Consider the following 22,407-nt stretch of genomic DNA (forward strand, 5'->3'; position numbering starts at 1 on the left):
TCTTGGATCTGAATCAAGGCACAGCACAGAGGGTGGGACCTGACAGATGAGCCCCTCATCCCAGAGGGTCACTCCATATCCCCATAGTGGAGGTGTGTCACAGCCCCCTATTCCATTCCACACCCGGGCAGAGCACATCCCCTTCCTTCCGGGAGCAGGGCAGCGCCCAGAGTACCTTGAGTTCAGCTCTGCCTTCCAGTCCCAGTCCATGAGGGTCACTTCAAGCAAGTCCCTTCTCCCCGCGCTTGGTGATCTCATCTGTACTGTGAGCTGGTAGATGCAATTAAAAAATTATGTCCAAAATGGTAACATCACGACTCCTACTAATATAAAGTGAACATGTGTCAAAGATTTTTAGATCATTTATTTATTTTTGAGACAGAGTCTCACTCTGTCACCCAGGCTGGAGTGCAGTGGTGCAATCACAGCTAACTGCAGACCTTGACCTCCCTGGGCTCAGGTGATCCTCCCACCTCAGCCTCCTGAGTAGCTGGGACTATAGGCGCTCACCACCACTCCCAGCTAATTTTTGTATTTTTTGTAGAGACAGAGTTTTTCCATGTGGCCCAGGCTGCTCTTGAACTTCTGGGCTGAAGCGATCCACCTGCCTCGGCCTCCCAAAGTGTTGAGATTACAAGCATAAGCCACCACGCCTGGCCCAGATAATTTGTGATTGAGGGAACTCGTAAGATGTTACACTAGGCTCAGAGGAGAATCTGAAGAACAAACATATATAAACTCCCAGAGATACTGCAATGGATTTGCCAATAGATGCAATATAATATCTGGAATAATCTTTTTCTACAGGATAGAGATCAGTTGTATCTCTACAGGACAAAATTCATTTATTATGGACGGGAATTATCAGTCCTGCACAGGTTAACTTCTCTCTCTACAGAGGTGCAAAATGGCCCAGCCAAAGACAAAAGTGCAGCCCGCTATAGAATCAGATAAGCCGTAAGGGGGTCGGGTAGACCATACCCAGTGTTCCATTGAAAGGACATCTTGGAACTAGTTTTGTCCATTTAAAAGGTTTTTAAAATATTTCCTGATAAGCATAGGGCTGCGCTAGACAATGGCTGAGTATTTTTTTCCAGCTCAGAGACATCCCCGGTGAAGGCATGCCTGGCTCTGGGGCCATGTTCATTTTCTGCGAATGTCCAGATTTCCTTTGCCTTTAAAAACCTGGACACTGAGGGGCGCCACTAGTTCACATAATGCCTGTGTGAACTTTAAAGGATGCCCCTTCCTCCTGATGGACACAGCCCCAAGCCAGGCCCCAGCGATGCTAGAGGAGCCCAGGCTGCGTTTCTGTTCCCAGTGTCTTCTGTGGCCAGGCAACTTTTGTTAGAGCACAGCCTGCACAACTGTGCCCAGTGGCTTGTGGCTGCCTGACGTTCTGCAGTCAGTATTGTTGACCTTCTGGAGGATCTAAAAAAAAGCCATTGGCTCAGAGCCAGGTGTGGTAGCTCGCACTTGTAGCTGAGGTCGGAGGATCAGTTGTGAGATCAAGGCTGCAGTAAGCTATGATTGTGCCACTGCATTCCAGCCTGGGTGACAGTGTGAGACCCCTCCAGCTCAATCTCTGGAAAAAAAAAAAGAAAAGCCATTGGCTTGGGGTTGAAGTGGGGGCACAAGAAGGTCTTGACCCTGCACCTGGGAGCTTTTAGGGGTGAAGCTGATCAGGGCTGGGGTGCCATGACTGGAAGGGGAGATTTGTGTCCATGTACCCCTAGGGGCCCATGTGTGGGAATGCTCATGTATTCAGCTGTGCCAATGGGCTTGGATCTTGGTGTCTGTGCAAGTACACCCTTAGGGGACCACTCTACATCTGGGCCAGCTTGGAATTCAGGAGCAGCAACATCCTTCTCCAGCTGGGGTCAGGAGGAAGGTTGTGGGTCCCTGTGCCTCCCTTGCTATGTTCAGGTGGGTTGGTGGGGGACCAGGGTTCGTGGTGGAAGTGCCCCCTCCTAGTCCAGGGTTTCAACCCCACCAGCATGCCCCCATGCTGACTGTCCTGTGGCCATGGCTCCCCCAGCCCATTTCCAAGCTTTGCCTCTGGGGAAGCGGCAGAGGAGCAGGAGGGTGGCCCAATCTTGGGGAGCAGCTGCCCACTGTCCATGGGCTCCTCTCTCAGGCTAAATGCTTCCCGGGGCCTGGGCTGCAGACAGGCAGGCCATGTGACAATGGAGAAGACCGAGGACCAGAAAGGGCAGGCAGTTTACCCTGGGCCCCAGGGGCCTGTGGAATCCTGGACAGTTCTTTTCTTTTCTTTGTTTTTTTTGAGACAAGAGTTTCACTCTTGTTGCCCAGGCTGGAGTGGAATAGCATGATATCGGCTCAATGCAGCCTCTGTCTCCCGGGTTCAAGCGATTCTCCTGCCTCAGCCTCCCAAGTAGCTGGAATTACAGGCATGTGCCCCCGCGCCTGGCTCATTTTGTATTTTTAGTAGGGATGGGGTTTCTCCATGTTGGTCAGGCTGGTCTCGAACTCCCGACCTCAGGTGATCCACCTGCCTCGGCCTCCCAAAGTGCTGGGATTACAGGCGTGAGCCACCAAGCCCAGCCTGGACAGCTCTTTAAGCCTAAACTGCCTGTTACAGGGACAGAGGGAACCACCTCGCCCCTAGCTCCAAACTCTGGTTCGTCTCTGGGCTCCTCCAAGGCCTGGGTACTTGGTCTTCCACAAATGATAAAAGATCTGGATGCAGCTTCCTGGCTGAGCAAACACTGTTTTCCCACTCCCAGACATTAGTCTTCTGAGTGCCCCTTGTCGTCTGTCCCCCTACCCCATCCCTGCAGTCCAACTCCTCTCCATTGCTGTGGGCCCCTTCACTGCCTCTTCCTACCCCTCCCCTCTAGGAAGCCTCCCCTGAGCCTCCAGGTCCAAGTGTTTTCTCCCTAACCCTAGCCCTAATCCCTGCTCCCAGGGGCTTCTTGACCCCTCTGCTTCCTATCATGGTGGCTCACAAGCATTGCTCATCTTCCCAGCCCTCTGGAGCCTGGCCACATTGTCTCTGGGGGCTGAAAGAAGGAAGGGGTATTTTCTAAGCTCTAGCTTTGTCTCGGATAACAAGGTTTGAGACAAGTAAAATGGTCCTAAATTTCACTCCCTTAGCTCTGCTGAAACCAGGATTCATGGAGGTAGCGCATCCCTTGGTTTTCTTTATGATCCCCAGCCAGGTGGAGGTGGAGGTAAATCTGTACACAGATCCCCCCATGGTGCTACATATGCATGCATGAATGCCATCTCTGGTCCCCCAAGGGTACACGTACACAGGCACCAAGATCCAAGGCCATTGGCACCACTGAACACATGAGCATACTCACACATGGGTTCCTAGGGATACATGTACACACATGCCCAGACCCAGGTCCTTGGACACACTTGAAGCCATGTGCACACACATGCATGGGCGTCCAGAGTTACACATGCATACATGCACACATACACACACACACATACACACACACACACACACACACACACACACACACACACACGGGCACCTTGAGGTACCTGTACACAGATGCCGAGGCCTGGGTCCATGGGCATACCTGATCACATCCACACACCCATGCATGTTCATACAGGGTATATGTTCACAAATACCCAGACTGAGGCCCATGGACAAATATGCACCTGCAGTATACACTCACACCTTTATGGGCATCCAGGGGATATATGTACACAGACAGCGAGACCTGAGCCCATAGGCACACATGCACTTTTGCACACACACATGCATGGTGCCCAGAGGTACATGTGTACAGAGACCACAATCTAGGTTCCTGGGCACTTGTGCATCTGTGCACACACACACGTGGGAAATCCCTGCAGCCATGCATACAGCATGCCCATGCACAGGCTCCCAAAAGTACATGTGCACGGACATCTACGCCCAGGCCCGTGTGTACCTGTTTACTCACACTTGCACAGGGGTAGGTGCCCAGGGGTATACATGCATAGATACTTGACTTACCAACTTGGGCCAATGTGCTTCTCCCCACTTACGCACTCACACACAGCCATGCATGTGCACCCTGGCATACACGTGTATACACACAGACACAAACACTCAGTGTAGCACCCACGGACTTTGCACATAGACTCTCACACATAAGTACACCCTCACGCATATGCACAATTGCTTTTCACAAACACCCTTGTCAGGGAACAGGTCCCCATGTGCCTGCTGCACCCTAGCATCTACATGAGAATGCACACTTGAACTTGTGTTGCCCACATGCACTTATAACCATACCTGCATTCAAAACAGCAAAGCGTGAATGCACACGCATGTGCCATGTATGTATGGATGCACAAAAGGACTGTCAATGTGCACACACATGGGCATAAGCACACCATGCACTCCTGCATAACTTCACACGTGCTGGTATGCACACACCTATGTGCAGGCATGCATACCAATTGTCCCAAGGCTCTTCTTCACCAACGCTGCATAACTGCTGATGGCTCCCAGCTCTGGCATTGGGCAGAACTTTCTTGTGAGGTACAGGCTGTGACTCATAATTCACTCCAGCTTTCCTCAGCTCCTTTGTCATCTAGAGAGACTCAGAACACTTGCCGCTTCCCTTGGGCTGCCACCGAGCCTGAGATGACACCACACCTATTCTCCTGAACCAAGGCATCGATGGCTCTAAAGCTGCATACGTGTTCTGCAGGGGGAGCAACCTGGCATGAGCCAGGTGTGGGTGGAGTGTTAGAGGAAGCCTCGGGGCAGTTCTGAAAGCTTCCCAAGCAATTGTTAGTCATTTTGTAATGTGGCGGAGGATATTCCATGGACACCACCCCCAGAACCTGTAGGAGTGCCACGGATTTCATCCCAGGCTTGCCCTGGGCCCCTCCTGCTGCCCCAGAGCCCCCTTCAGCTAGACAAGGAGGATGTACTGAATTTTCCTTCACTTGAGCACTGGCTCCCCTCACAGCTGGCCAACATGAGTCTCCTGAAATCAGCCTTGAAGCTGAGAGGCAATTAGCTGCTTGGACTGCCTTAACAAAATACCTCAGACCGAGTGGCTTAAACCACAGACGTTTATTTTCTCACAGTTTTGGAGGCTGGAAGTTCAAGATCAAGGTGCTGGTAGGGTTGGTTTCTGGTGAGGCTTCTCTTTCTAGCTTGTAGGCAGCCACCTTCTTTCTCTGTCCTCACGTGGCTTTTCCTCTGCGTGCCCACAGGGAGAGAGGGAGGGAGCTTTGGCGTCTCTTCCCTCTCTAATGAGGACACCAGTTCTATCAGATTAGGACCCTGCCCTTATGGCCTCATTTAACCTTAATTACCCTCATCTCCAAATACAGTCACATTGGGGATTAAAGCTTCAACAAAGGAATTTGCTGAATTCACAATTCAGTTCACAGCAGACAACAAAGGGAGCGCTACCTTGAGCAGTTGAGGGAGGCCCCGGTACCGCCTTTTCCTCAGGTGCATTCCTGAGATGCGTCTGTGCAGAAAGGAGAGGAGTAAGGACAGGCATGAGCACAGACTCTCTTGCAGAAATAGATATCTTTATTGCTTGCAAAGTACTGCACGTTTTATTTGTTTTGTTTTGTTTTTTGTTTTTTCTTTGCGACAGGATCTTGCTCTGTTGTCCAGGCGCGAGTGCAGTGGCATGATCTCAGCTCACTGCCGCCTCAACCTCCCAGGCTAAAACTATCCTCCCACCTCAGCCTCCCAAAGTGCTGGGATTACAGGCATGAGCCATCATGCCTGGCCAGTACTGCACATTTTCCAAAAGTTGTAACTTAAATTTAAAGAGTTATAATTTACATACAATAAAGTTCACCCTTTTGGCATACAGTTCTCTGGCTTTTGACAAACAATAACAGTTGAGTAGCCAACACCACAGCAGCCAGAGGGATCCTGTTGCAACCCAAGTCAGCTCAGGGCCCTCCTCTGCTCAGAGCCCTGCCGTGGCTCTCATCTCTCTCAGAGAAAAAGCCAAAGTCCTCTCCGTGACCCACAAGGCCCTCCGGGTCCCCCTTGACCTCACCGCCCGCCACTGGCTCCTTGCTCACTCTGCTCCTGCCCCGCTGGCCTGTTCCTCAATGTGCCAGGCACATCAGGGCCATTGCCTTAGGGCCTTTGCCTTTCTTTCTTTTTTTTAGACAGAGTCTTGGCCTATCATCCAGGCTGGAGTGCAGTGGCACAATCTCAGCTCGCTGCAACCTCCAACTCCCAGGTTCAAGTGATTCACCTGCCTCAGCTTCCCAAGTAGCTGGGATTACAGGTATGCGCCACCATGCCCGGCTAATTTTTGTATTTTTAGTAGAGATGGGGTTTCACCATGTTGCCCAGGCTGGTCTCAAACTCCTGACCTCAGGTGATCTGCCCACCTTGGCCTCCCAAAGTGTTGGGATTACAGGTGTGAGCTACCACAGCCGGCCCTTTGCCTTTCCCTGGATCACTCTTCCTCTAGATACGCCCTTCTGGCTCACACTGACGGGGAAGAACACACTCCTGGGTTTACAATGACTGCTATAGGGACCTTCCCAAGGTCACACAGCCTGGGGTGTGGATCCTCTTGGAATCACACAGGTGAGGGTGGTGTAGACACTCATGATGTTACTAGATTTTGGAGTAAGAAATCCTGGGGTCATGCTGATTGTGGTGTAGCCACTCCTGGGGTCACGGAGAGTAGGGTGTGGCCACTCCTGAAGCATCACAGACTGGGATGTGTTCTCTTAGGGTCATACAGATTGGTGTGTGGGCAACACTGGAGTCACGCAGACTGGAGTTAGGGTAACCTCTTGGATCACCGAGTTTGGGGTGTGGACACTGGGGTCACACAGTCTGGAACAAGGACATGACTGAGGATACATAAACTGGGAAGTCGGCACCACTGTGGTCAAGTGACTGTGATGTGGACACTCCTGGATTCCCATAGGCTTGGCTGGGGACACTCCTGTGGTTACACGACTTGTGAAGCAGACTCTGCTGGGGTCACACAGACCTAGCTGTGGATATGCTTCATCTGCGTGATGGGGGGGTGGTGAATGCCCCGAGTCATAAAGATTGGGAAATGAACACTCCTGGGCCCCCAAGACTTGGTGTAGATCCTTCTAGACTCACACTGACTGAGGGGAGGGACACTCCTGGAGTCACACAGACTGTGTTGTGGACACTGTTGGTGTCACACCCACTGGAGTACAGACACCTCTCAGGACGTGCAGATAAGTGTGGATACTCCTGTGGTCACACAATTTGGTGTGAACATCCCTCTGGTCACACTGACTGGGAAATTGACTCCTGTGTGGTCACAGATACTGGGGTGTGAAGACTCCTATGGTCACACAGACAGGACTGTGCCCTCCCCTGGGTCACCCAGACTGGAACGTGGACCCACCAGTAGTCACTGGCACTGGAATTTTACACTTCCGTGGTCACAATGACAGGAGAGTCGATAGTCTTTTGGTCATACAGATGGGGGAGTGCACCTGCCTGAGGCCGTCAAGATGAGTATAGACACACTAATAGCCAGAGACTATGGGGTTTGGACAACACCAGGGTCACATACGCTGGGAACTGGACATTACTTGTGTCATAAAAACTTGGGTGGGGCTACTCCTGAGGTGGCTGGACTGGGGCAAAACCACTCCCAAAGCACCATAGACTGAGCTGTGGACACCCACGAGGTCACCCAGACTAGAGTATGGCCTCCTCTGCGGTCACAGTTTGAGGTACACATTTATGGCGCTACTAAGATGGCTATGGAAACTCCAAGCCATTGCCACTGCTGGACTCACAGAACCTGGTGTGAGGACACTCCTGAGGTCTCACAGGCTCTCGTGTGAACGCTGCTGAATTTGCACTGTAATGGGTATGGCTACACCTGTGGTCACATGGCCTTTTGTGTGGACACTTCCGCCATACATTGTTGGGCCGTGCATATTCATCGATTGGGGTGTGGACATTCCTGGGGTCACACTGACTTTGGTGAGAAGACTCCTGGGTTAAGTCACCATGGTGTGGACATTCCTAGACTGACACAAACTGGGGTCTGGACATTCCTGAAGTCACACGGACTGGGGTGTGGTTATTCTCGTGGTCAGAGACTAGAGTGTAGGCATGCCTATGAACACACGCTCCAGAGTTGAAACACCATTTCTGACTGCAGATTGGACGATGTTTGTCCCAGACTTGAGTGTGTATACTCCTGGGGTCACACACAGTAACTGGGGTGAGTCACAGTCAGGTGTGGAAACAGCTGGGGTCGCAGACTGGTATGTGGATACTCCTGAGGTCACTGGACCGCGGCGTGGATAGTCCTTGGATCACAGAGTACGTGAGTTTCTAAGGACACAGGATTAAGCTGTAGAAAACAGTTCTGTTTGTCTGGTTGGGGAGTTTTTGTCAGCTCCTGTTCATTAAGTTATAGAAATTGAGGACTGCAGTCCAGGTAGACTTTCTGACGTTGCTTTTTTTTTTGAGACAGAATCTCACTCTGTTGTCCAGGCTGGAGTGCAGTGGCACGACCTTGGCTTACTGTAACCTTCATTTCCCGGGTTTAGGTGATTCTCCTGCCTCAGTCTCCCGAGTAGCTGGGATTACAGGCATGCACCACTACACCCAGCTGATTTTTGTATTTTTGGTAGAGACGGGGTTTCGCTATGTTGGCCAGACTGGTCTCGAACTCCTGACCTCAAGTGATCTACCCGCCTCAGCCTCCCAAAGTGCTGGGATTACAGGCATGAGCCACCGTGCCTGGCCCTGATGTTTCTTTAAGACAGGTTCTTAACCTAAAAAATTTGTTCTGGAGGCCAGGCGCAGTGGTTCACGCATGTAATCCCAGCACTTTGGGAGGCCGAGGCGGGCGGATCACCTGAGGTCAGGAGTTCAAGACCAGCCTGGATAACGTGGTGAAACCCCGTCTCTACTAAAAATACAAAAGTTATCTGGGCATGGTGGTGGGCGCCTGTAATCCCAGTTACTTGGGAGGCTGAGGCAGGAGAATCGCTTGAACCTGGGAGGCAGAGGTTGCAGTGAGCCGAGGTCGCACCACTGCACTCCAGCCTTGGCGACAAGAGCAAGACTCCGTCTCAAAAAAAAAAAAAAAACAGGCCGAGGTGGGCGGATCACTTGAGGCAAGGAGTTCAAGACCAGCCTGGCCAACATGGCAAAACCCCATCTCTACTAAAAATATAAAAAAATTAGCTGGGTGTGGTGGTGCATGCCTGTAATCCCAGCTACTCAGGAGGCTGAAGCAGGAGAATCGCTTGAACCCAGGAGGTGGAGGTTGCGGTGAGCCAAGATCACGCCATTGCACTCCAGCCTGGGCGACAGAGCAAAATTCTGTCTCAAAATAAATAAATAAATTTGTTCTGCGGAACCCTTTGGCATCTGGTTAAATCTGTGAACCCCTTCGCAGAATATTTTTAAAAGTATATACACACACATACACACACACACAGATGACAATGGAAGCCAATTACATTGAATTACAATTATTACTATATATTAAATTGAAACAAAATTGAGCTGCAGTCATATATGGGCTTTTTAATTAATACATCAACTTATAGGATCTGCTGTCATTCCAAGAGGTGACAAATATGAACAATACTTCAAGATGCCCTTTTTATGCTACATTACAGTTGTTGTAACTGGTTTGTATTGGTGGGAAAATCCCAGGTACTGCTTTTACTATTGTGATTTGTTGCCAGCATTTATAACTTGGGAGTAAGGCTAACGTTGTTTTATTGCTGAAAATAAAGATGTAACATTTTCTTCCATCAAGTTTATGGTTACCCCTGGCTTCTATCCAGGTTAAGAATCCCTGCCTTTAGGGAAATTTCTGGATGTAATCAGGACACTCCTGAAGAGGTTTAAAGAAGAGGTAAGACCTCACTCAAGAATTCCCACTGCAGTGCGGAGAGACTTCCATGCTTTCTTTCCTTGTTGTCTTCAGGGTTGTTGCAGATCCCTCCTCAGGGCTTGTTTGTCCAGGCCTCGTTGATGCGATGATATTTTGAAAACAAGTTCATCAACAAGTTCTGGTTTTCCTGACACTGAGCAGTTTCTGAGTTGTATCAGCTTGCCAGCTAACCAAAAGTCAAAGAAAGTTTTTTGTTTGTTTTGTTTTTTTAGAGACAGGGTCTTGCTCTGTCACCCAGGCTGGAGTGCAGTGGAGCTCCATCATAGCTTACAACAACCTTAACCTCCCAAGCTCAAGTGATCCTCCCGTCTCAGCCTCCCAAGTAGCTGGGATTACAGACGGGGCATGTGCTACCACACCCAGCTAACTCTGCTGCTAACATTTTTGTGACATTTCCTCCTACTTTTATGGTGAACCATGACATACAGAAAATGCATATATATTCAGTTTAATGAATAACTACAAGGTGCTATTTGGTGTAATTGCAGGATGTTCACTGTCATTGTTGTACAGTTCTCTATAGTGAATGTACCACGATTTAATGGGCATACTACAGATAGTGCTGCTCACAACACTCTAGGACTCATTTCCTTTTTTTTTTATTCAGACGGAGTCTCACTCTGTCGCCCAGGCTGGAGTGCAGTGGCACGTTCTCAGCTCACTGCAACCTCCACCTCCCAGGTTCAAGTGATTCCTGCCTTAGCCTCCTGAGTAGCTGAGATTACAGGCGCCCGCCACCAGGCCTGGCTAATTTTTGTATTTTTAGTAGAGATGCAGTTTTGCCATGTTGGTCAGGCTGGTCTTGAACTCCTGACCTCAGGCGATCCACCCACCTCGGCCTCCCAAAGTGCTGGGATTACAGGTGTTGAGCCATCACGCCCGGCCTCTAGGACTCACTTTTTAGGAGTGGAACTGGCACACATGCAGCTTTAGTAGGTAATGCCTAAGTTTTCCACAGTGGCTGCACCATTTTACCTTCCCAGTAGCGTGTATGAGGCTTTCAATTGCTGCATATCCTTCCAAATACTTAGTGTTGTTGATATTTTGAGTTTTCATTTGCATTTTCCTGATGAGCAGCTTTTCATGTGCTTACCGGTCACTCTCATTTTTTTCCTTATTGATTTACAGGATCCTTTAAATATTAGAAATTGTAAATCTCTTTCACACAATGATTTGCTGTTTCAGTTTCCCTTAAGGTGGCTTCTTGTGGCCGGGTGTGGTGGCTCACGCCTGTAATCCTAGCACTTTGGGAGGCCTGAGGCAGGCAGATTTTGTGAGGTCAGGAGTTCGAGACCAGCATGGCCAACATGGCGAAACCCTGTCTCTACTAAAAATACAAAAATTAGCTGGGTGAGGGGGCAGCATGCGTCTGTAATCCCAGCTACTCAGGAGGCTGAGGCAGGAGAATCTCTTGAACCCGGGAGGTGGAGGTTGGAGTGAGCCGAGATAGGGCCACTGTACTCCATCCAGCCTGGGCGACAGAGCGAGACTCCATCTCAAAACAAAACAAAAAAGGCAGGGTGCGGTGGCTCATGCCTCTAATCCCAGCACTTTGGGAGGCCAAGGCGGGTGGATCACCCGAGGTCAGGAGTTTGAGACCAGTCTGGCCAACATGGCGAAACCCCGTCTCTACTAAAAATACAAAAATTAGCCATGCATGGTGGCGGGCACCTGTAATCCCAGCTACTCGGGAGGCTGAGGCAGGAGAATCGCTTGAACCCGGTAGATGGAGGTTGCAGTGAGCTTACGCCACCGCACTCCAGCCTGGGTAACAGAGCAAGGCTCCGCTTAAAAAAAAAACGGTGACTTTTTGTGATGGCTGACTTAGTCTGAATAACCTGCTATGCCATTGTCAGAAAGGGCCATCCTCTAACATTGTGGTTTTAGCACATTTGGCTATGGATAAACTTTCCTCCCATACCACGTGCAGTTCCACCTTTGGGACTTGGCTATTTCCTTTACCCGGAATGCTCTTCCCTCAGATAAACACACAGCTTCCCTCCAGCAATGCCTTTAAGTCTTTGCTCAGATATTACCTCTGAGGAATGTCTGAGGCCTTCTATGACAACCCTTTTAAAAAGTGCAAACTGGCTGGGCACAGTGGCTCATGCCTGTAATCCTGGTACTTTGGGAGGCCGAGAATGGCAGATTGCTTGAGCCCAGTAGATCGAGACCAGTCTGGGCAACATGGCGAAACTCAATCTCCCCTAAAAATACAAAAATTTGCCGGGCATGGTGGTGCACGCCTGTAGTCCCAGCTACTCAGGAGGCTGAGGTGGGAGGATTTTTTGAGCCCGGGAGATTGTACCACTGAACTCCAGCCTGGGCGACAGAGTGAGACCTTGTCTCAAAACAAAAACACCAAAAGATGAAAACTGCCATGCCTAGAATTCCTGATTCTCTTCACCCTGCTTTACTTTTTTCTATTTTTCATATCCCATATTACTCTTACTTATTATATATATTGCAAGATATGTAAATTGAAAAATGCAAGCTATATAGTATATGTGTGTATGTAAACTCTAGAACTTATAGACTGTTTTATTGATTGTTGCCTCTTTTCCAAACTGGAAGTACTGTGAGAGCCAAGATATTTCTGTTTTGCTCCCCGCTCTATCTCCAAACCTAGAACAATGCCTGGCACACAGTATGTGCTCAATAAATGTTTACTGAATGCTTCAAATGTAAAATGCTTAAAGCAGTTCCTGTCATACAACAATAGATGTTTAGAAAAGGGTTTGTTGATTAAAATCTTATCAGTTGACATAAAAATTTCAAAGGTGAAATTTTACTGAGGTTTTTCATAAAGGTTGCCCTTACTCAAACCTTTAGATAACAAGGCAAACTTACCATAATGGGTTAAGGTGAACAACTCATTTCATTGTCTTCCATCTACTCAAGAAAAAGAAAAGTGACTCACATATTTGGTGAAATTTTTCCATTCATTATGCTTGGTTTCACCAATTTTTTTATAGCTATTAGGAGGCAGGAAAGGGAATTTTGGCCCCAGAAACCATGAGATTTGGGTCAGAAAGAGGCACACAGGGAAGGGGTCAATGCGGGTTGAGAGTCACATTTCCAGACCTCAGGGGCCAGCAGGCTGTGGCGCTGAGGGGCGACCAGGGGCTGGGGAAGCGTGTCTACTCTGCTGATGGGGCAGTCCTGGGGGTGGATCTCCTTGGCCAGCTGCCCCTTCTTCTTCAACGTGCAGGCCTCCTGGTATGGTGGCGAGATGGGGGGCTGTGTGGGTGGAGTGTACTTGTACTTTGAGCCGCCCTCTAGCTGCAGAGACAGAGGGGTAGGGAGATGGTGAGGACCTGGGAATCTAGGACAGCCTTGCTCCCACCCACCTAGTGTTGGTTGGGCACTCACGTCCAGTGGGTAACTGCGGTCCGAATCATAGGAGCTCAGGTCCCCACAAGTCACAAAAGGTACAATGATGCGGGTGGGACCATCCAGCTGGTTGAAATCTGGGTCTTAGGAACAGGGGGAGATAACTGAGGACAAGGTCTGGATGCCTGGGGCCAGTCATGACACAGGCGGCAGTACGGTTGCTAAGCCCTCCCCTCAGATCCACCAGCTACTCTCTTCCCACCCCACCAGAAATCCTTCATTTGGTTCAGATCACCTCCTTGGGGAGGCCCTCCATAATCACGCCTTCTAAAACTTTGGTGCCCTGCTCTTTTTCCTGCATATATATCCACCTGACATTGGATTATATGCTGCCTGGATGACGTCTCCCTCACTCAAATGTCATCCCAGGGGCAGGCTCTGTCTCTTCCTGCTAGAGGCTTAAGGGGCAAAAGTTTCACACCAAGGAGGCTTCCACCTGGGGGCGTGACTGGATCTTCCTAGGAGAGAATGTCCTTAGGCAGGTGGAGCCTCCACTGGGGCAGGGCGCAGGATCCTCCTGGGATGGAATTTTCACCAGGCCCAAGAGTTACCACTACAGGACTGCCTGGGCTGAAGCTCCTCCTGGGACAAAATACCCATAAAGGGATGGGATTTCCACCAGAAAATGGGGCTGAGGATCCCCTTGGGAAAAAAATTCCCATGAGGGGACAGAGCCTCCACCAGGGGGTGAGGCTGTGGGCCCTCATGGGACCTAGATTGCATAAGGTGTGGCAGAGTCCCCCAGGGTGACCCACGCTCCAGCTCTCACCGTAAGAATGGTCCAGCAGGGGTTTGCTCAGGTCCGGGATGAAGCCCTCGGGAGGGTCATAGCCCTGACAGACAGCGAAGGCCTCTGTTGGGGGAAGGTGGAATGAGGTGTGACTGCCGCTTCCTCCTTGTGCAGGCGGAGTCCCAGAAATCCCGGTCTGCCTGCCTGGCCCCTCCACCCCACTGACCGATGCTGGAGTTCCGGCTGCTCCTGGGCTTGGCACACAGCACGCTGGAGAAGAAGACTCGCAGCTGGCTGTAGAGGAGCGTCACATCCCGGCCTCGGAATATCTGCAGGGTGGGAAGGCAAAGACAGCGGGTGAGGTTGGCCCTCAGCGATCTCTCTCTACTCCACCAGGTTCCTTGAGACTTACCTTGGCCACAAAGCAGCCCCCTGGCTTCAGGACATGTGTAGCAATGTTCAGAGCCTGTGGGCAGGACAGACGGCTGAGGCTGAGGTGGAGACAGCCAGGAGGGGGCCAAAGTGGGTCAGGGGTGGCCAGGGTTACTCACAGCTAGGAGAAGCTGGGCCTGCATATACTCATCAACATCATGGAGGCCGGTTACTGTGGCAAGAGGAACAGCGTTAGGGGGGCCTATCCTGCTCTGTGCATCTTCTTGTACCACACAGATCAGACACTAAAAACATTTTCCAGGCTCTCTTACTGCTAAGGTTCTGGATGCAAATTACTATCTGCCAACTAGATGCATATTCTGAGCTCCTAACCCTTAGGAACTCATTTCAATTCTAAAATGACCTCATGTACAAGCATCATTATCATTTCCACCTCCAGCCCAGACTGCTCCTCTGAACTCCAGATTCACAAATCAGATTCCACATCTCCAATACTCCTGACCTCCAAACTCCTGACCTACCTCCCAAACCTGCTCCTCCCACCATCCCCACCATCTCATCTGAGCTTTCTAGTTGCTCAGCTCCAAAACCTTAGTCACCTCTGATGCTCCCCCTGCATCCTCTCCTCACACCCACATTGAAGTCATTAACACATCTACTTTCAAAAGATCTGACTTGATCTTCTTCTCTCCACCACTGCCCCCACCCGTTATCACTTGCCTGGACTACTCTACCCTGGAGCCCCTGCTTCTGCCCTTGGGCCTCACACAGCTCATAGCAGCCCAAGCCCAGCACAGTCCTCTTCTCCTCAAAACCCTCTCATGGTTTTCTTCAAGCTCTCATCTCGGTGAAAATGCCAACATCCTCACCATGGCCCACGAGGCCCTATAGGACCTGTCCCCTGTCACCTCTCTGATGTTACCTTTTACCACTCTCCCCCTCACTCTGTTCCAACCACAGTGATCTCCTTGTCATCACTCATACATAGCAAGTACCCTCCTGCCTCAGGAACTTTGCATAGGCTGGAATTTTTCCTGGATTGCTCTTCCTTCAGACATATCCATAGCTTACTCCCCCACCTCCTTTAGTCTCTACTGTTAAGTCAGTGAGGCCTTCCCCATCCACTTCATTTAAAATTCCAACAGGTACTCCTGCTTTCCTCCTGCTCAATGATTTCCCTATGGTACCTATCCCCCGCCCCACCTTTTTTTTTTTTTTTTTTTTTTTGAGACAGAGTTTCGCTGTTGTTGCCCAGGCTGGAGTGCAATGACGCGATCTCGGCTCACTGCAACCTCTGCCTCCTGGGTTCAAGCGATTCTCCTGTCTTAGTCTCCCAAGTAGCTGGGATTACAGGCACATGCCACCACACCTGGCTAATTTTTGTATTTTTAGTAGAGACGGGGTTTCATCATATTGGTCAGGCTGGTCTCGAACTCCTGACCTCAGGTGATCTGCCCGCCTCGGCCTCCAAAAGTGCTGGGATTACAGGCGTGAGCCACTATGCCTGGCCTCCCCACCCCATTTTTTAGAGACAAGGTCTCACTCTGTTGCCCAGGCTGGAGTGCAGTGGTGCAATCAAAGTGTACTGTAACCTCGACCTCTTGGGCTCAAGTGATCCTCCCACCTCAGCCTCCTGAGTAACTGGGACTACGGGCATATGCACCACAAGCCCAGCTAATTTTTTAGACAGGGTCTTGCTATGTTGCAAGGCTGGTCTCAAACTCCTGCCTCAAGTGTTCCTCTCACCTCATCCTCCTAAAGCACTGGGATTACGGGTAGAAGCCACCATGCCTGGCTGCATCCCCTTTTAACGATACAAAGCTCAATCATTTATTTTCTTTCCCATTTGCTCCCACTAGAACATCAGCTCCATGAGGTTAAAGATTAATGGAATTTTATTCATGAATGTTTTCTCAACACAATAGGTGCTCAGTAAATGTGTGTTGAATGGCTGACCGGCTGAAAACGAATGAACAGTGCAATGGAATTGGACAATTGCAGAGAGATGAGAGCAGGGAAAGGTAGACAACAGACATGAAACTCAAAGGGTGGGGTGCAAGTGGGAGGAAGAGAGAGGCAGAGAGAGAGCAGGCAGCAGAGGTAGGGAAAAGTTGCCAGATGTGGGAGAAAGCTGAGAACAGAAGGGAGAGGCAGGGAGTAACTGAAGAGGTGAGTAAGTCAACCAAGGTAGGAGATACAGAGAAGGACACGCACAGGGGCCTCCGCCTGGCCTCCCACTTTCTGTTGCTATTTACCGTCAGGAGCCCCGTCACACACCACTAGGTCCGCAGGGCAGCCCTTAAAGTGCTGGATGATCTCCTTGGCAGTGGACAGCTATGGAGAGAGGGAGGATGAGTGGCCCCACGGCCCTCCACTGCTGCCCTCAGATCCCGCCTGCCCATGGTCCTGGCCCACAGACCCTGGGTCAGCCAAATTCCCAGGCTTTGCCTCTCTAATACTGGACTCCATCTCTGGGGACCCAGCATCATCATTTTCTGCTGTGTCTGCAATGATGACCCGTTGGCTGTTTCTCCATGGTTACTCTCTCATTCTCTTTCTCTCTCTCTGTTTCCATCACCTCTCTGTTGCTCTTCCATTCTGCATAGACCCCAGGTAAGGGCCTTCACCCAGGATATACCCCAATACCCTCAGCCATGCTCTTACCTGGGTGATGTCCCCCTGGATCTGTACCACACCTGGTAGTGGAGCCATAGCCTGCAGGTCCACAGCCACCACGTGGCCGGACCCTTGGCCCCTGTGGACAACATGGCCCACATCAGCCTAGTTTCACTCCTGGGCCCCTCCCACCCAGCCGGCCCTCCTGGGTCTCCCATCTGGGACCCCCACACTTACCCAATCTTCTGGCTCAGCACCTGGCTCCAGCTGCCCGGGGCTGCACACAGGTCAACTGCCCGTGTCACGCCTGGGCATACATAGTGAAAGCATCCTGGTCAGCTGCACCCACTTCTCCAACCTGGAGACCCTTGCAAAGTTCACCCCTCTCCCCTGGGGAGCACCCACATATCTCCACTGCCCAGGTGCCCAACTCCTCTCCAGTATTCTGCCTATCTTCCTGCCTGTCTCCCTGTCCCAGAGACCCTCTGAGTCAGCCCACCTACCATAGGGAGCTCTGCAGACCTAGCTTACTTGTCTACCTCCTGTGCCCACCTCACCGCCCAGTGACCTGCCCACCAGTCAGGGACCTTGGAAGAGTTGGAATTCCTTATCCAGCTGTAGCAGTTTGAAGGCGCTGCGAGCACGCCAGCCATTCTCCTTAGCCAGGCGGTAGTAGACATCCCGCTTGTCCTTCGACGTCCGTCCCATTTCACACACCAGTTGCCCAAGGACCTGCCGACAGTCAGCTGATGCTGGCCAGTATCAGTAACCAGATGAGTGGGCTACCACCTACCTCTGTAGGGCGGAGAGAACCACACAAACTAAACTGGGCTCATATGACTCACATGATAGCTCACACAGAAGATGGGCTGACTGAAGCCCTGGAACTGACCCCACTGACCTTATAGGGTCCAAAGGACCCTGTCACTGAACTCTCAGGCTCCATTGCTTATCACACAGACCCTCCTCGTCCCCATCACTTACCCCCCAGTTCCTACAAAAGACCCCATAAACCCAACATTAATCCCATAGATGGCCAACTTGTGAGCCTGTCCACCTCCCATCACTGTCACCCACACTCCACACATTAAACCCTGTAACTGTCACTATCAACCCTTCTGTGCCCACGTCATGCCCATTAAAATCTCACTGACTATATTCCCAGTTGTCCCCATTGCCCCTAGATTCATATAGTCCTATCAGCCTCCATTAATCCCTTGCTTTCCACCTTTATCCTAATACTACTTCATTGTACCTCCCACTCCCTATATCTCTCTCATTTCACCCCATTCCCCATTAATCCCTTAGACGATTAGGCCCACTTTATTACTACATCCTTATGAACCTCTAATAATGCCTGGAGAATCATGGTCTATTAGCTCCCCATTGAGCATTCAATTACTGATTTATCAGCCCCCATTAACTCAGTTTTCTCCAATAGACCCTTTATAGATCACAGCACTAGGCCCCTGCCCTGTAACCCTTTCATTAACAAACACGTTACTCCCTGATGTTCACACATCAGTTCCCCATTCTCCCCTCACTGTCCACCCCGCTCTCCGTGGATCCATCACTGGATGATCACTCTAATAGTTTACTATTCACCTACTATGTATCAACAAAAGTTAACCCCCCAACCCTAGTTTACTATACCCTCTCTTTGCTCACTCTGTCCCCTAATTCCTTGATGGTCATGCCACCACAGCCCAACTATTGACTCTGACTACAACACCATCAGCCTCTCATTATCTCTTCTTTCACCACAGCCCCTTGATCATGACCCCCATTCATCTATTATTCCCCCCACAGCCTCACCATCATCCTTGCCATTACTATGTCCCATCACTTTCCATTAACCCGTTGAATATCATACCTCCATCAATCCCTGGGGGATCACGTTCCTATCCACCACTCCTTATATTATAGTTGCTTACTCTGCCATCCCCTCATTAATCAATCAATGAACAACACTTAGACTAAAATATTCTTATTAGCCCCCATTGATTCCCCAGTAACACCCCACCCTCGCGCTCCAACCAACCTCCCATTAAACAGCCTTCTGACCACACTCCCTGTCTCTCCTCATCAATACCTCAAAGATCATAGCTCCATCGGGGCCACCGGGTCCCAGGTGGCTCTGACCGCTGCGTCCCATGTCCCCACCTCGAACCCACCCCGTCTACGGGTCCCCTTCTGCAGACAAACCTTGGGTCTAGAACCCACCCGGTGCCAGCCGCCCGAACCATACACAGCTGCGGCGCCCAGGGCGAACCTCCTCCTTTCCCCGCAGTCAGGACAGTTCCTCAACAGTCTCCGCCCGCATCCCTGTCCTCCGCGCCCCAGGGCCCACCTTAGTTTTCGGAGCAGGGTGGTCCGCGAGCAGCCTGTGCCTCGGCGAGAGCGCAAACGGGCGACAAGTCGTAGAGCTTCAGTTTGCGTTCGTAGTTCACCAGAATGCCCGGGGGACAAGCCTATGAGCTGTCGCAGCGTGGCAAACTCACCATCGTGGACCGCCCAGGCTCCGGCGTGCCGGGACCTGATGTGAACGTACAACGTGAGTCCCGTCATCTATTGTCGACGTATCCGGGGCTCGCGAACTGCGTTTCCCGGCATGCAAGCGGCACGGCCAAAGTGGCTGAATCCACGCACTGCGTGGCTGAAGCGTCGCGACGCGCAAACTGCCGGCGATTCTTTGTTCTTTTTATTCCGAGGCCAAGATCGAATTGCTCCCCCGCCCGTCCCTTCTTGGACCATGCTTGTCATTGAGCCTGTAAACTACATTTCCCAAGATGCCACGCGCACGATGCCACCCATTCATTTTTCGCGTGCAGGGCAGCGAAATTACCGCTGGGGGCATAAACGTGATAGGAGAAATGCGTTCTTGAAGTGAGCGAGCGCGCGGAGGCTGCTCGGCTGCAATTTCAGATCGCACTACAGATAATGGAGGCGCTGCCTGAGTTTTACCGCCTCAGAACTTCAGTTTCCCTGTCTGGAAAGTGGGGATAATCAATAGTACAGACTTAACAGCATTATTGGGAGAGTTAAATAGGTGTAGCTTAGCCACCCTCTGGCCTTTTGTAATTCTGTGATCTTCAAACATTTTAAATTCCAACCCAGACACAAAAAAAGACTATACATCCTGACCCAGTGGACAAACGGGAAAATAATGAGAACGTTTATCATAGTGTTTACCATGTGCTAGGTTCTAAATGCCCTCAGTGGTGTGCTGGTAAATGGTTAACCACTGGCTGGGGCGGGGGTGGTGGCGGGAGGGGCGGGGGGAAGGGAGGCTGGTTGCTAGCATTTGCCAATTTCCATGGCTTAGGTACAATCTTCTTGTTAGATTTCAAGGTACCGACCTGTGGTCACTGAACAGGGAGTTCAAAAGAGGTGCAGTAGCGCACTATCATGTATTATTTTTACCATACAGATAAAATGGGGGTAAATGACCTCAAGAGCATATAGAATAGTGGAATGTGGTAAAATTAGGAAGTTACCAGTTTTGAGTAGGTTTATATAATTTCATTTTTAACCATAGCTGTTTAGCTTTAGGAGGCTGAGGTGGAAAGGTCGCTCGAGTCCAGGAGTTCAAGACCAGCCTGGGCAATATGATGACATCCTCGTCTCTACAAAAAATAAAAATAGCCAGGGGTGGTGGTGCGCGCGAGTAGTTCCAGTTACTCGGGAGGCTGAGGTGGGAGGATTGCATGGGCCTGGGAGGTCAAGGCTGCAGTGAGCCTTGATTGTGCCACTGCACTCCAGTGTGGGTGACAGAGTGAGACCCTGTCTCAACAAACAAACAAAACCAGTTGCTAAACCAGCTGTTTATTATTTTATTTTATTTTATTTTGAGACAGAGTTTCGCTCTTTTTGCCCAGGCTGGAGTGCAATGGCGCAATCTTGGCTCACCGCAACCTCCGCCTCCCGGGTTCAAGCGATTCTCCTGCCTCAGCCTCCCTAGTAGCTGGGATTACAGACATGTGCCACCACCCCGGCTAATTTTGCATTTTTAGTAGAGATGGGGTTTCTCCATGTTGGTCAGGCTGGTCTTGAACTCCCGACCTCAGGTGATCCACCTGCCTCGGCCTCCCAAAGTGCTGGGATTACAGGCGTGAGCCACTGTGCCCAGCTAAACCAGCTGTTTAACAACCAGTTTGCAAAATTCTTGAAAATTGAACAGTTCCTCCCAACCTGTACAAGTTGGCTCCAACATGTCCTTCCCTTTGTTCGTTCATTTTAATCCTGACAACATGCATATGAGTATTAGCCAGGGGCAGCAGCATGCGCCTTTAGTCCCAGCTACTCCAGAGGCTGAGGTGGGAGGATCCCTGGAGCCCTGGGGGTTTGAATCTAGTCTGGGCAACATAGCAAGAACCCATGTCTCTTTAAAAAATAAAATGGCTGGACAGAGCGAGACTCCGTCTCAAAAAAAAAAAAAAAAAAAATAAATAAATAAATAAATAAATAAAAGGGCTGGACGCAGTGGCTCATGCCTGTAATCCCAGAACTTTGGGAGGGCGAGGCGGGTGGATCACTTGAGGTCAGGAGTTGGAGACCAGCCTGGCCAACATAGTGCAACCATGCTACTAAAAATACAAAAATTAGCTGGGCGTGGTGACGTGTACCTCTAGTTCCAGCTACACAGGAGGCCAAGGTGGGAGGATCGCTTGAACCCCACTCCAGCTTGGGCGACAGAGTAAGACCCTGTCTCAAAAAAAAAAAAAAAAAAAAAAAAAAAAAAAAAAAAGGCTGGATGCTGTGACTCACGCCTGTACTCCTAGCACTTTAGGAGGCCAAGGTGGGAGGATTGCTTGAGGCCAGGCGTTCATGACCAGCCTGGGCAACATAGTGAGACCTCATCTCTACAAGAAATAATTTAAAAATTAGCTGGGCATGGTGGTGTTCATCCATAGTCCCAGTTACTCAAGAGGCTGAGGCAGGAGGATCGCTTGAGCACAGGAATTTGAGGTTACAGTGAGCTGATTGTGCCACTGCACTCCAGCCTGGGCAACAGAGTGAGAGACCCTGTCTCAAGAAAAAAAAAAAAAAAAAAAAAGAACGGAATAATTGATTCCTTAGCACACGAACTTCACCAGGCAGGGATTCCTGTTCTGTCATGTTCACTGCTGCCTCCCAGTGCCTGGAACGGGGTGGCGCACAGTTGATGTTCAATAAATGTTGTTTGAATTCATCCTTTTGTTGCTTCATTCCTTCATTTTTTCCCCAGTGGTGTGTCCTGCATTTCTGTGGAACCCTGGATGGAGGCATAGAGACTCTGACAACCAGGGAAGAAGCCAGAGCTTTGTCAGCAGAACTCAAGGGCATTGTGAGACTGTGGGAACATGACTCCCCTGCAGAGGTGAGCGAGTGTGAGAAAGGAAG

General features: G+C 50.4%; 1 protein-coding gene and 1 long non-coding RNA gene across 6 annotated transcripts in view; one reads left to right on the top strand and one right to left on the bottom strand.

The window, feature by feature from the left end:
• Window positions 1-14,326, top strand: part of LOC105493895 (uncharacterized) — a 28,222-nt gene extending 13,896 nt beyond the window's left edge. Inside the window, exon 3 of the long non-coding RNA XR_011618292.1 lies at window positions 14,191-14,326. This is a non-coding gene — a long non-coding RNA (uncharacterized lncRNA). The remainder of the gene's footprint in view (window positions 1-14,190) is intronic.
• Window positions 9,452-19,584, bottom strand: LOC105493896 (FtsJ RNA 2'-O-methyltransferase 1). Of its 5 annotated transcripts, none has more exons than XM_011761854.3 (13): window positions 19,376-19,583; window positions 17,613-17,820; window positions 17,263-17,332; window positions 17,074-17,164; window positions 16,665-16,743; window positions 14,568-14,620; window positions 14,429-14,482; window positions 14,243-14,345; window positions 14,056-14,139; window positions 13,266-13,363; window positions 12,978-13,175; window positions 12,744-12,785; window positions 9,452-10,059 (listed from the first exon to the last, which is right to left on the bottom strand). In XM_011761854.3, exons 2-12 carry the CDS (start codon window positions 17,731-17,733, stop codon window positions 12,753-12,755), a joined length of 984 nt encoding a protein of 327 aa, XP_011760156.1. In that variant the 5' UTR covers window positions 17,734-17,820; window positions 19,376-19,583; the 3' UTR covers window positions 9,452-10,059; window positions 12,744-12,752. The 5 variants fall into 5 exon arrangements, 2 of the variants coding, with proteins under 2 accessions (XP_011760156.1, XP_011760155.1); XM_011761853.3 differs by having other exon boundaries at window positions 13,266-13,369; XR_011618290.1 differs by having other exon boundaries at window positions 12,744-13,175; window positions 19,376-19,584.
• Between the last annotated feature and the right edge of the window lie 2,823 nt (window positions 19,585-22,407).

The sequence above is a fragment of the Macaca nemestrina genome, chromosome X (genome assembly GCF_043159975.1).
Source record: "Macaca nemestrina isolate mMacNem1 chromosome X, mMacNem.hap1, whole genome shotgun sequence".
Classification (NCBI taxonomy): Eukaryota; Metazoa; Chordata; class Mammalia; order Primates; family Cercopithecidae; genus Macaca; species Macaca nemestrina.

Coding starts and splice junctions, on each gene's coding strand:
- LOC105493896 (XM_011761853.3), bottom strand. CDS start 17,733: ATGGGACGGACGTCGAAGGACAAGCGGGATGTCTACTACCGCCTGGCT. Junction 14,483..14,567: donor AGGCCCAGCTTCTCCTAGCT/GTGAGTAACCCT, acceptor TCCTGCCCACAG/GCTCTGAACATTGCTACACA. Junction 13,176..13,265: donor ACCGCAGTTACCCACTGGAC/GTGAGTGCCCAA, acceptor CTGTCTCTGCAG/CTAGAGGGCGGCTCAAAGTA.